At 48.7% G+C, this 12,356-nt stretch overlaps 1 protein-coding gene across 1 annotated transcript; it reads right to left on the bottom strand.

Annotated features, from left to right (window-relative positions):
- Window positions 1–3,210: 3,210 nt before the first annotated feature.
- fndc5b (fibronectin type III domain containing 5b) lies at window positions 3,211–8,840 on the bottom strand. The gene is made up of 5 exons (XM_084695608.1): window positions 8,482–8,840; window positions 5,623–5,738; window positions 5,297–5,495; window positions 4,195–4,278; window positions 3,211–3,515 (listed from the first exon to the last, which is right to left on the bottom strand). The coding sequence occupies exons 1-5, from the start codon at window positions 8,552–8,554 to the stop codon at window positions 3,376–3,378; spliced, it is 612 nt and encodes a 203-aa protein (XP_084551734.1). The 5' UTR covers window positions 8,555–8,840; the 3' UTR covers window positions 3,211–3,375.
- Window positions 8,841–12,356: the final 3,516 nt, after the last annotated feature.

Raw genomic sequence — 12,356 nt, 5'->3', positions numbered from 1 at the left:
GTCACAGTGACTGATGGGTCAGATTGACCCGAGGAGAACACAAGACAGTGTATAAATGTCCCGTTCTACCAGCAGCAGGTGGCAGCACTGCGCTATCTGCCTGTGGTCCTGGAGACAAACATCAGCAGACCAGACAGACCCTGGAGGAAGGCTAACTGCCCCTGGACACCTACACTGTGAAGGAGACAAGTTTTATAACCAGTAAAATATATATATTTAAGTTAATTGCCAGATCAAATCCAGGAGACAGTTTTTGAATTCCAGGATTATATCCTATTGAGGGAGGATGAAGGAAAGTGTGGACGCGGCCACAGTAAAGTGTTACTGAAATGTAGTTGTAGTATAGTTGTAGTAACTATGCTAACCCTAGCCAGGGGCCTCTCTACTCACTTTGTGTGAATAGGACTCTAGAGAGCTCAGATTCATCCACACACTTGCACACAGACCGACAGAATACCGTATGCATTCCTCACACAATCCCTAGAACAGACACTCACTTATAGTTACACAAACTGAAAAAATACACACAGCTTTAAATATATTTCTTAAGTTTTTTCAATTTGTCCCAACAAGCTAACTTTACCATCTGCATTATTGAGATCTCCCTCTCTGTCTCTCTCACTCTCTCTGTCTGTGTCTCTCCCCCTCCCTCTGTCTCTCACCCTGTCTGTCTCCATACTTCTTAAAGCTGAAGGGCATTCACACACATGCAGGATGCCACACACACACACACCTGGAACACACACACCTTCATTTCTGGAACACACCACACACACACACACACTGTGCATCAGATCAAGACGTTGTGATGTGTTGTTGACCTTTCAGCAGCAGTGCCTCCTGGGAAGATAGTGGGAGGACCTCGGTCGAACAGCTCACAGTTCACAGACCTCTCTGAACAACTGTGCTGTCGTGCAGAGATGGAGGATGGGGGTGGAGCAACTTCCATCCTTCAGCCTGACAACCCTGAGCCTGGTGGAGAGAGAGAGGATGGGGAGAGAGAGGAGGGGGAGAGAGAGGAGGGGGAGAGAGAGTGGAGGGGGAGAGAGAGGATGGGGAGAGAGAGGAGGAGAGAGAGTGGAGGGGGAGAGAGAGGTGGAGGGGGAGAGAGAGGTGGAGGGGGAGAGAGAGGAGGAGAGAGAGTGGAGGGGGAGAGAGAGGAGGAGAGAGAGTGGAGGGGGAGAGAGAGTGGAGGGGGAGAGAGAGGAGGGGGAGAGAGAGGAGGGGGAGAGAGAGGAGGAGAGAGAGTGGAGGGGGAGAGAGAGGTGGAGAGAGAGTGGAGGGGGAGAGAGAGGAGGAGAGAGAGTGGAGGGGGAGAGAGAGGTGGAGAGAGAGTGGAGGGGGAGAGAGAGGTGGAGAGAGAGTGGAGGGGGAGAGAGAGGTGGAGAGAGAGTGGAGGGGGAGAGAGAGGTGTAGAGAGAGTGGAGGGGGAGAGAGAGGAGGAGAGAGAGTGGAGGGGGAGAGAGAGGATGGGGAGAGAGAGGATGGGGAGAGAGAGGATGGGGAGAGAGTGGAGGGGGAGAGAGAGGATGGGGAGAGAGAGGTGGAGAGAGAGTGGAGGGGGAGAGAGAGGATGGGGAGAGAGAGAATGGGGAGAGAGAGGAGGGGGAGAGAGAGGAGAGGGAATTGAATGAAGGGAGAGCACATAAGCTTTGGACACTAGCAGTCTTCCACATCTGAATCTGGGCATGGATGTGTGTGTGGGGGTTATGTGTGTGTGTATGTTGATGTGTGCGTGCATGCTTGGATGTATTGTAATTCAAGTTTTTGGTTCCAGATTGTGCCCCGGGGGTGTTTGACTGTTGCACAGTTTGAAATCCTGCCTCATTCTGCAGCCTTGAAACTGCTGAGTTGCATCCACCTCAACTTCCTGTCTGTCCACCTCAACTTCCTGTCTGTCCACCTCAACTTCCTGTCTGTCCACCTCATCTTCCTGTGTCACAGTCTGTTCTTTTTACACCCACACACACAAACGTCCATACACACACGCACACCCCCTGTGTTGCTGCTACCAGTTCATGGCTTCATCCTTCACCATGTCCACACCCACAAAATCACTGCACACTGCAAGGAAAATATCACACACTTTATTAGATTCATTTTTTTCTCTGATTATGTTATGAATACATAATAAACTTTTGTATTTATTTTCATAGAAATAGTACAATTTAGATGTGAACAATAGCAGAATCATGCTAGCCCTCATGAAAGGTTGTTTTATGTACATCAAATGATTCACCACAGACTTGTTGGTTGGACATAAAACATCAACTGTGTATGTTGCTGTAAATCCATGCGTCTTGGTTATTGGTTTCACTAAAGTACAAATATAGAAGTCGATTCTAAGGATTAGGGTTATTCACTCATCTTGAATCTTAAATGTAGTTTGTGGGGTTGTGGGTTAGGGTTAGTTTGTGGGGTTGTGGCGACCTGGAGTAGAGTAGAGGGAGGGAATATGCTTTAGAAATGCTACTAAGGTTCAGTATATTTAGGGTTGATAATATTGTTACCTATAAACTGTGAGGCTGATTGGCACTACCGTTTTTTCTTTCCCTCTGTCTTTTCTTACAAACATGGATCATCTCTATCTCCTACCAAACTGCAAGTTTACCAGTTCTCCTCCTCCCTCCTACTCCCCACCTATCATTCTCTTTTTATAACCCTCTGCCAACATCTTCCATTCCTCACCCAGCTTGCTTGCTCCATTCTAGTCAGCCTCTCTCTGCCTCTCTCCTCAGAGACAGTATCACATCCACCCATCCTTCCTCTCTTTGCCTCCCCCCTCAGAGACAGTATCACATCCATCCACCCATCCTTCCTCTCTTTGCCTCCCCCCTCAGAGACAGTATCACATCCATCCACCCATCCTTCCTCTCTTTGCCTCCCCCCTCAGAGACAGTATCACATCCATCCTTTCTCTCTTTCCTGGACAACTGCCTCTCCCAGCCAACCTCTAATTAGACGTCATCAACCGGAAAAATACTGCTCCTGCCAACCAGGAGATGGAGGGAGAGAGAGGAAGGGTGATAAACAGAAAGAGAGATGGATGGAGGGGTCAGGGTATAGAGGGTAGATAGACAAGAGGCCATAAAGAGGAGAGAGAGACAGAAGTAGAGAGAGAGAGAGAGAGAGAGAGAGAGAGAGAGGGGGAGAGAGAGAGAGGTAAGGTGAGCGAGAAGGAGAGAGAAGGAGAGATTTCTTGTTGTCGGTGTGGGCTGTTGTGGTGTTTGTTCTCTGGTGGTAAGAGAAGGACTGAGAGGCAAGCTGAGGGCTGAACACTACTTCCCCCCAAGTGCACCCTGGGATATCCATTACCAACAGGGAGGGTCTTGGGGTGGGGCCTGGGGCGGGGCTTGAGGGCGGGGCTTGTGAAGGCTAGACATTGCTGCGCAGCAGCCCCCCCTGTGGGTGCTCTGGAGTACTGCACTCAGATGAGGTCTTGGCCTTGTCCTTGTTGTTGTTGGGCTCGTTATCTTTGATGATGTCATACTGGCGACAGAACAGCACGATCACCCCTGAGCAGGAGAGAGAGAGAGAGAGAGAGAGAGAGAGAGAGAGAGAGAGAGAGAGAGAGAGAGAGAGAGAGAGAGAGAGAGAGAGCACGATCACCCCTGAGCAGGAGAGAGAGACAACTGTGTGCCGAGTGCCATGAGCCGCATGCTGTACAGATATTGGCCGGGCTTCTTATGAACGTTCTAAGAGCGCTCTAGAACGCTTTTAGAATGCTCCTAAGAAGCGCTTAGCGTTAAGACCTTCTTAACAAATCTGGGAAACCCGGCCATTTACATTCCAACAGCATCATGAAGAAAACAGGACCCTGTAAGACATTATATTAGTAGCACTGCAGAGGTCTCATTACAGTAAGAAAGAGATAAATATACCCTAATCTCCCTCCCTCCCTCCAGAGAGATAGTCTCCCTGGTAATTGGTGAGGTAGAGAAGTAGGTCTCTAGCCTGTGTGACTCAAGCTGCATAGCTGTGTGTGTCTCTGGTTACGGAGGCTAAGTGGGTTAGGAACCATTTCATAACTGTTCCTGTTAGTCTCAGCTCTGCTGAAAATGCTGAAGAAACATTTCTGTTCAACACACATGCAAGCAGTAGATAGAAAACCATTCTGATGAAGTAGCAAACTGCATATTCTGTTGGTGCTCCACACCTTCCCTTTTCAGTGTGGTTGTGTGTGGTGGTGGTTACCTGCCCACATGATCAGCACTACCAAGATGATGAGGAGCTCTCCAGCTCTGAGTGCCTGGTCCACCTCCTCCAAGGTGACCTCATCTACACACACACACACAGCAGACACACACACATACACACACACACACAGCAGACAGTTATTCATTTAGCAGACGCTCTTATCCAGAGCGACTTACATTAAGTACAGGGACATTCCCCCGAGGCAAGTAGGGTGAAGTGTCTTGCCCAAAGACACAACATCATTTAGCACGGCCGGGAGTCAAACCGATTCCCGACTCCCTAACCGCTCAGCCATCTGACCTCAGACATACACACACACCAGACACAAACACACATGGTTAGTATAGAAACCCCAAGCAAGACACTATGAGAAACAATGGGGGATGTGGGAGAGGGAGGTGGAAGAGAGAGAATAGGAGAGAGAGAGATGGGAGAGAGGGTGGAAGAGAGAGAATAAGAGAGAGAGGTGGAAGAGAGAGAATAAGACAGAGAGGTTGGAGAGAGAGAATGGGAGAATAGGATAGAGAGAGAGTTAGGGGAGAGAGAGAGGGGGAGAGAGAGTGCTGCAGGGCTTGAGATTTAAGTTGTGCTAGTGGTTGAGAGATGCAAGTTGTACTCCTGGTTGAGAGGAACAGATGGCAATATCTCTCCTGTCCCTTCTTCCTGTCTCTGCTCTTCCAGCCTGTCTCTCTCTCTCTGTCTGTCTCTCTTCCTGTCTGTCTGTCTGTCTGTCTCTCTCTCTCTCTCTCTCTCTCTCTCTCTCTCTCTCGCGCTCTCTCTCTGCCTGTCTCTCCCTCTCTCTGCCTGTCTGTCTCTCTCTGCCTGTCTGTCTCTCTCTGCCTGTCTCTCTCTTTCTCTCTCTAGCTCTCTCTCTCTCTGCCTGTCTCTCTCTGCTCGGGCTGCTGTTGTGAACGTAGGGTGCTGAGGACATTAGGGAACAGTTACAGTTGCTCTTAATAAAAGCTTCAGTGGGGATTGCATTGCTTGGTGGTACACAAAGAAAGCAATTATGTTTTTTTGTTGAATCACAAAACAGCCATCCCATTCGGACACAAAAAATTTACCGCTTTTTATGTGTGTGTGTGTGTGTGCTCCTCACCTGGGCTCTTAGAGGCCAGCTTCTCTGCCTCCCGAGGCGTCCTGAAGAGGAGGGGCTGGCTCGGGGGGCTGCTCCCCTGCAGACTGATGCTCCTCACCTGGACAATGTACTCTGTGTCCTCCTGCAGGTCCCACAGAGCGCAGGCCCGCGTGGACGTGTTCACCTCCTGGATGAAGCGCAGCATACGCACATCCTTCTTCTGGGAGCAGAGGAGGGGTGAGAGCAGCGTGGAGGGTACGCCCTGACACACACACTCATACACGTACACTCCTCAAACACACGCTATGCTACACACTGATACATACTCACACACCTCGTACCCTCACCTGCTGTGTGATGGCGAATCCAATGACAGGGTCTCCTTCCAGGGTCTCCCAGGTGACCACGGCTGAGTTGACCTCCAGCTCTCTGATTGTCACATTGAGAGGAGCTGACAGGAAGTCTGACACACACACACACACACACTGTCAACAAACACACTGTCAACACATTACGGCTCATTAGTTAGACAGCGAATAATGAGCTTGCCCTTTCCCCTCTTTAAAACCAGTCCAGAGGGCTTGGTGTGAGGCTGTCCTCACAGGAGAGGGACAGAGGGCTGGTGTGAGGCTGTCCTGTCATCACAGGAGAGGGACAGAGGGCTGGTGTGAGGCTGTCCTCACAGGAGAGGGCCAGAGGGCTGGTGGACTCCAAGTCTCCTTGCTTTGCAGCGCACACAAGCAGGAGCTCAGACTGGTGTGAGGAGAAGACTAGTCTAGGCTAGTCTCTCTGCTCCACACCACAAACACACTCTCTCATGGAGTGTTTGGTCAATCTTGTTTGGGGAATTAATTATAGAGAAAAAACTTCCCATCAAATTCCCTAACGTGCTGTGTGTGCATGTGTGTATGTGTACACCACTGTAAAATGAAGCATAGCGCAAGTTCAGTCAGGCAAGACCGATCCCTGCACTCGGGCATACTCGATAATGTCCACTTCACTCCTCCTGCTAAGAGCGCTCTACTTCCTCTGTTCCTGTGTCAGGCTTTCATTCGGGTTCATTTCGAGTTGCCTCCTGTCTATCAATGAACACTGTCACATGATCCCGTGCCTTTTAAATACAAGTCTCTCCCTGTGTAGTTTGTCCATTCTATCATGCGCGAGACCCTCCACCCCGTCGCCACCCGGTTCCTCGTCTGCTCTTCGACTCGTTGGTCGTCGGCTGCCGCCACCGCCACCAGTGTCTGGACTCCATGGGGGATTCTTCTTCGGATGTTGGGCAGGCGCCCGTTGATCTATAATCCCCCGGGGTCTAAGCGCCAAACACTGTAGTACATTTATCATTCTGTAATAAACATCTTTCACTCATCCCAGGTCTCATCCCTGATTGAAATGCACACGTTTGCTGCCCTAGCAGTATTTGTGTTTTTGCTTGTGTGTGTACGAGTTTCCTGTCCCTCCTAACAGCAGGGCCAGGCGATGAGCTTGCCCAGGGCACACCTCATTAGGTAAGATGAACACATCTAGAAGCTTCCTGGTGTAGAACAAGCTGCTGGGACTCCCCAGATCCTCATAGTGTGTCCTCAGACAGATGACAGGGTAAAGATACCACACACATACACACACATACACACCACACACATACACAACCAGTATTGGGGTTAACGCGTTACAAAGTAAGGCGTTACAAAGTAAGGCGTTACAAAGTAAGGCGTTACAAAGTAAGGCGTTACAAAGTAAGGCGTTACAGTAGTCAGACTACTTTTGTTACGTAAAAAGTAACTTAACGTGTTACTTATTTAATTGAATGAATCCCTTTACTAGTTCGTTGTTCCAAAAAGTAACACGTTACTCAAGTTAGTCTTTTGGTCGCGAGCCCTCAGCATGTAGCTAAAAGTCTACGAAAGTTGAGGCTACTTTTCGCTAGGTACCTACGAAAACATCTTAATCTGTTAGACAAGTGGGTTCCCCTTCGTTCTTTTGGTGAGTAGTCTCACGAGCCCAACTTACCCGGCGTCATGGAGCCGACCAGCTAAATAGTTATTTTAGACTTGCATGTAGTAGGCTTCCATAATGTCACATTAAATAATATAATACACACCACACACTTACACTCCACACACATACCACACACACACACACACACACACACAGAGATCTGGTGGTATCCAGTTCTGATGGATCACCTTCTAGGTCTGTTTAGTAATAACATACTGGAGGCCTCCATGTCTGAAGACCCTCTGCTCCAGAAGGTCACCAGCACTCACACAGACACATACAAACACACAGAACGCACACACCCCAGCACACACACACACAGAACACACACACCCAGCACTCACACACACAGAACACACACACCCCAGCACACGCACACCCCAGCACACACACACCCCAGCACACGCACACCCCAGCACACACACAGAACGCACACACCCCAGCACACACACACACAGAACACGCACACCCCAGCACACACACACCCCAGCACACGCACACCCAGAACACACACACCCCAGCACACACACACACACACACACACACAGAACACACACACCCCAGCACACACACACACACACACACACAGAACACACACACCCCAGCACACACACACCCAGCACACACACACACACACCCCAGCACACACACACAGCACACACACACATGGATCCATCCATGCTAATTAACACCTGTCACACATAGATTCACATTGATTTAACATCTTTATCAGATACATAAGTAGTTCTACTGTGTGGTCCTGGGTTCTATAAGAACCAGTAGTGCTACTGGTGTACAGAACCCCTCATCAGATGCTAGAGCCTTCTACAGCATCAGTTCTATTCCTGAAGGTTCCCTGTGAGCCCTGACTGAGGCTACAGTTAGCCATATCCACCACATCTGATCCGTCCATACCAGACAGCTGTGTCAGACCACGGGATGTTTCCTGTTGGTTAGAATGACGCTTTCACCCTGGACCCTGTAGACTGACGGTGAACACACACGACTCTCTCGCAACCTCGTTCATTACATAAGGCGCTATCTGGACCCTCTGTTATCCTGTCAACGCACAGAGCCTTAAACACGACTCGGTGTTTTTAGCGTGTGACTTGTAGGTTCACACATGGCGCTAAAGGGGAGATTTAACTGGATCATTCAGTGACAGTGCATCTTATTGATCTCGATTGGCATCACTACATTAAACTCACCGGCGTAAACGGATGAGACCGTGAGATAGCCCAGCACCAGAAATGCCGCCGCAGAAAACCCTTTTTTTCCCATCCTCCAAACGATAGTTTACATCCTGCACAGGGAACCGAATATCCCATTTACTTGCGTTAACGGGAGGAACACCTCGTTCGGCGGCAGAGTTGTTAGCATTCACGGCGCTGAGACCCGTTCCTCCCCCGCTCGTCGTGTGTCCGTCTCATTAGAAATCGCTGCTGGAGCTAAAGTTGGTCGTTGCCGCAGAAACGCCAGAGCTTTCTGGAGGAGCAGACACCGCACCGCCGCTTCAGCAGGAGGGACAATGCGACAGTCTGCTTGTTGCTTCTAACATGTTAGATTCTCCAACTACAGAAAAGCCTCCGTGAACGAACACTGATGCGCTCGATCCGGCTCCGCGCGCTCAATAAAACATTTGAAAAGAGGAACGCGCGCGCGCACGAGGGCTTCAGATAGTACTGCAGGATGAAACGTTCGTCTCTCTCTCTCTCTCTCTCTCTCTCTCTCTCTCTCTCTCTCTCTCTCTCTCTCTCTCTCTCTCTCTCTCTCTCTCTCTCTCTCTCGCTCTCTCTGCGGTCGCAATGTTAGTAAATGAGGCCCCTCTGTGTCTCTCTACCTCTCTACCTTTCAGAGGGAAGTCGTAAAAAGTGTCCTCCCTGGTGCACGCGCGGCAGTGCCAGCCTGTCAGGTTGCGCGTCATCTGATGTTAAGGAGCATGATGTCACCAGATGTCGCTGAATGTAACAGCAACTTAAACGAGTTAAAGATTGAACTCAGAGATAATGTTGATCATAGAAGTGATGTAAATTACAGTGTGTGTACAGTAGCCTGTGTTGTGTTGGGAGGAAGGAGGAGGAGGAGATTGAAGGAGGAGAGGAGAGAAGGAGATTAAAGGAGAGGAGGGAGGGAGAGACCAGAGTGCCAAAGTGACCACACTTTGCTAGTTGCCAAACTCAATGTAGGACCTCGTCCTCTCCACTGCAATGTCACACACACACACACACACACACACAAAGCAATGCCGCTCTAGAAACAGCTTCCCCAAAGTAGCTGACATCATCACATCTTCTCTCATTCATGAACTTCCTCAGTTCGTCTCTCTACCAACCCTGTGACCTTGGAACCGTAAGAGCGGACCTATCTCAATCCTGCACAGAGGCAGCCTTCCCAAAGGAGAAGATTTAATGGAGAAGAGGGGACAGGAAAGGAGAGGAGGGGAGGAGGAGAGAGGAGGAGAGGAGGGGCCCTCGGATCAAAGCCCCCCTTCCTCCCCTCCTGCCGATGCCCACCTGTGAACTCCTGGGGGAGGGAGGAGGGGCCCTGCAGGTGGAATGAAGGCATTTTCGAAAGTGGTCGAACTGCAGCATTGGCATCATCTGAGAGGTTGTCCTCCAGAGACAAGCGGAGGTAGAGCACAGGAACTGCTTCTGACGTCAGGTCCTTTATTTAGTCTCTCTCTCTCTCTCTCTCTCTCTCTTCTCTCTCTCTCTCCCTCTCTCTTTCTCCCTCCCTATCCAGGATGTTTCCAGGTGCCCAGTGCTGAAGGTGCAGATCCCTCCCAGCAAACCCTAACCCAGTAAAGGAGAGGAGAGAAGCAGGTTCAGTAGATGAGGGAGACCCACACACTCATACACACACACAAACATATACTCATACACACATAAACTCACACACTCCACACGCACACTCACACACCAAAACACACACTCATACACACTCACACTCATCCACAAAACAACATAGGGTCAGACTGGGCACTGAAATTCTTAGGTCAAGACAACACAAAGCAACCTGGCATAACAGAATATAGATTACATCTATAACAAGCTAAAATATAGCAAACCTCCTAATATACAAATAATATACAATATTCAATACAGTACACTAAACCTCTAATACACATAATAACATACTAACCCTATAAACATATACTAACCTAAGACAAGTGAAGTAGAATAATGCAATATTGCTGATAGTGCAACCAGTAGCTGAAAGTGGCAGTGTTTAAAGTGACTAGTGAGAAGTGTATCAGTGTCCATATCAATGTCCATTCAGAAGCCTGATGGCCCTTGGAATGAAACTGTTGTCCAGTCTGTGTGTGTGCAACCGGATGCTGCGGTAAAGTCTGCCAGAAGGCAACGGGGTAAAGAGACTGAATGATGGGTGGTAACAGTCTCTTAGGATCCTGCCGGCTTTCCTGAGGCATCGTGTGTGGTAGGTGTCCTGTAGGGCTGGGAGCTTCCTGCCGATGATGAACTCAGCAGAATGGACCACACCACGTTCGGCCTTGCGGTCCCTGTCTGTGCAGCTCCCCTACCACACTGTGATGCAACCAGTCAGTAGGTTATTTGCGAGCAGAAAGGGGAACCTTACCCAGTGAACACTAAGCTTTACTGTCATCCTTATAGCATGCCATAAACATGCTGACTCTGGTAAGCCTGGCAGGGCCAGACTTTGTAAGACTCAGACACGCACTCACACACACATGCGTGCGAGAGTTATGCAAGGTAGCCAATGAAAGAAGAGATATGTGACCTGTGGATGGACCAATGACTGTGGAGAACTGTGTTGTTTACAGTAAATGGTCTTGCAAGGAGACTAGTCGACAGAAAACCTTTTCACGGCAATCCTACTTGTCTCCGTGCGAGCATGCCACAAGTAATACATTTCATAAGTTAATAGACTCTGAGAGGAGGAGAAGAGAAGAGGAGAGGAGAGGAGGAAACAAGGGAAGGACGCAAGAGAAGGATGCAAGGGTTTGATGAATAACTGCGGTATTGATACTGACAGTACACTTCAGCACCCGGCTGTGCTCTCTCTTTCTGTGTGTGTGTGTGAGAGCGTGTGTGTGTGAGTGTGTGTGAGAGTGTGTGTGAGAGTGTGTGAGAGTGTGTGGAAGAGAGAGTTGTTACAGTGTTTCCACTCTCTAATGTTTTGACTGTATGTATTCAGGGCTCTCAAGTCTCACGCATTTCAACCATTTCTCATGCAACACCTTGTATTTCTTACACTGAGAAGTAAAGGATAACTTCTATGATGATATAGCTATATACAAGTAAAGGATAACTTCTATGATGATATAGCTATATACAAGTAAAGGATAACTTATATGATGATATAGCAATATACAAGTAAAGGATAACTTCTATGATGATATAGCAATATACAATTAATGGACAAGATGCAGGCATACGGAGGGAGGTTTTCGGCTGAGTTGAGAGCTGTCTTGTTTTATACACACACACCCACACACGTACCCCCCCCCCCCCCCACACACACACACACACACACACATACACACACACACGTACCCCCCCACACACACACACATACACACACCCTGTTGGCTGCAGGCTGTTACATTATTGTGTTGTCATTAGTGAGAAAGGGAACACATGTACCATCTTGACTGGAGCGAGAGAAGAGTCATGTTTCCCCTCCCTTCTATTCTCTTCCCCACCCAGATGTCTCCAAGGATGATTCTCAGCTCCAGCAGAGTCATCACTAAATAACCTGCATCCCATTGTGGATTGGTCAAAACAGGAAACTTTTTTTCAAACTTTTAAAAATATTAGATTTTCTTAACACCTTTCCAAAAAAATAATAATTGGGGAGAATATTTTTGGAAATCATATTTTCAAGCTTTCAAAACGTTATTTTTGTACCTTTCCCCAAAATGTATTCTTTCAACTTTTCGAAACTTTTTTTCATTCTCTACATCACTCTCTACATCACCCTCTACATCACCCTCTACATCATGCTCTACATCACCCTCTACATCACGCTCTACATCACCCTCTACATCATGCTCTACATCACCCTCTACATCACCCTCTACATCACCCTCTACATCACCCTC

The sequence above is a fragment of the Hypomesus nipponensis genome, chromosome 4, assembly GCF_054491055.1.
Source record: "Hypomesus nipponensis isolate SF chromosome 4, ASM5449105v1, whole genome shotgun sequence".
NCBI classification, from domain to species: Eukaryota; Metazoa; Chordata; class Actinopteri; order Osmeriformes; family Osmeridae; genus Hypomesus; species Hypomesus nipponensis.
This window is presented reverse-complemented; position numbering and strand designations above follow the sequence as displayed.

Excerpts from the sequence above, each read along its gene's own strand:
- fndc5b (XM_084695608.1), bottom strand. The coding sequence starts at position 8,554 with ATGGGAAAAAAAGGGTTTTCTGCGGCGGCATTTCTGGTGCTGGGCTAT. Across the intron at positions 5,739-8,481 it reads GGTCTCATCCGTTTACGCCG|ACTTCCTGTCAGCTCCTCTC; the intron begins GTGAGTTTAATG and ends TGTGTGTGTCAG. Across the intron at positions 3,516-4,194 it reads AGTGCTGATCATGTGGGCAG|GGGTGATCGTGCTGTTCTGT; the intron begins GTAACCACCACC and ends TCTCCTGCTCAG.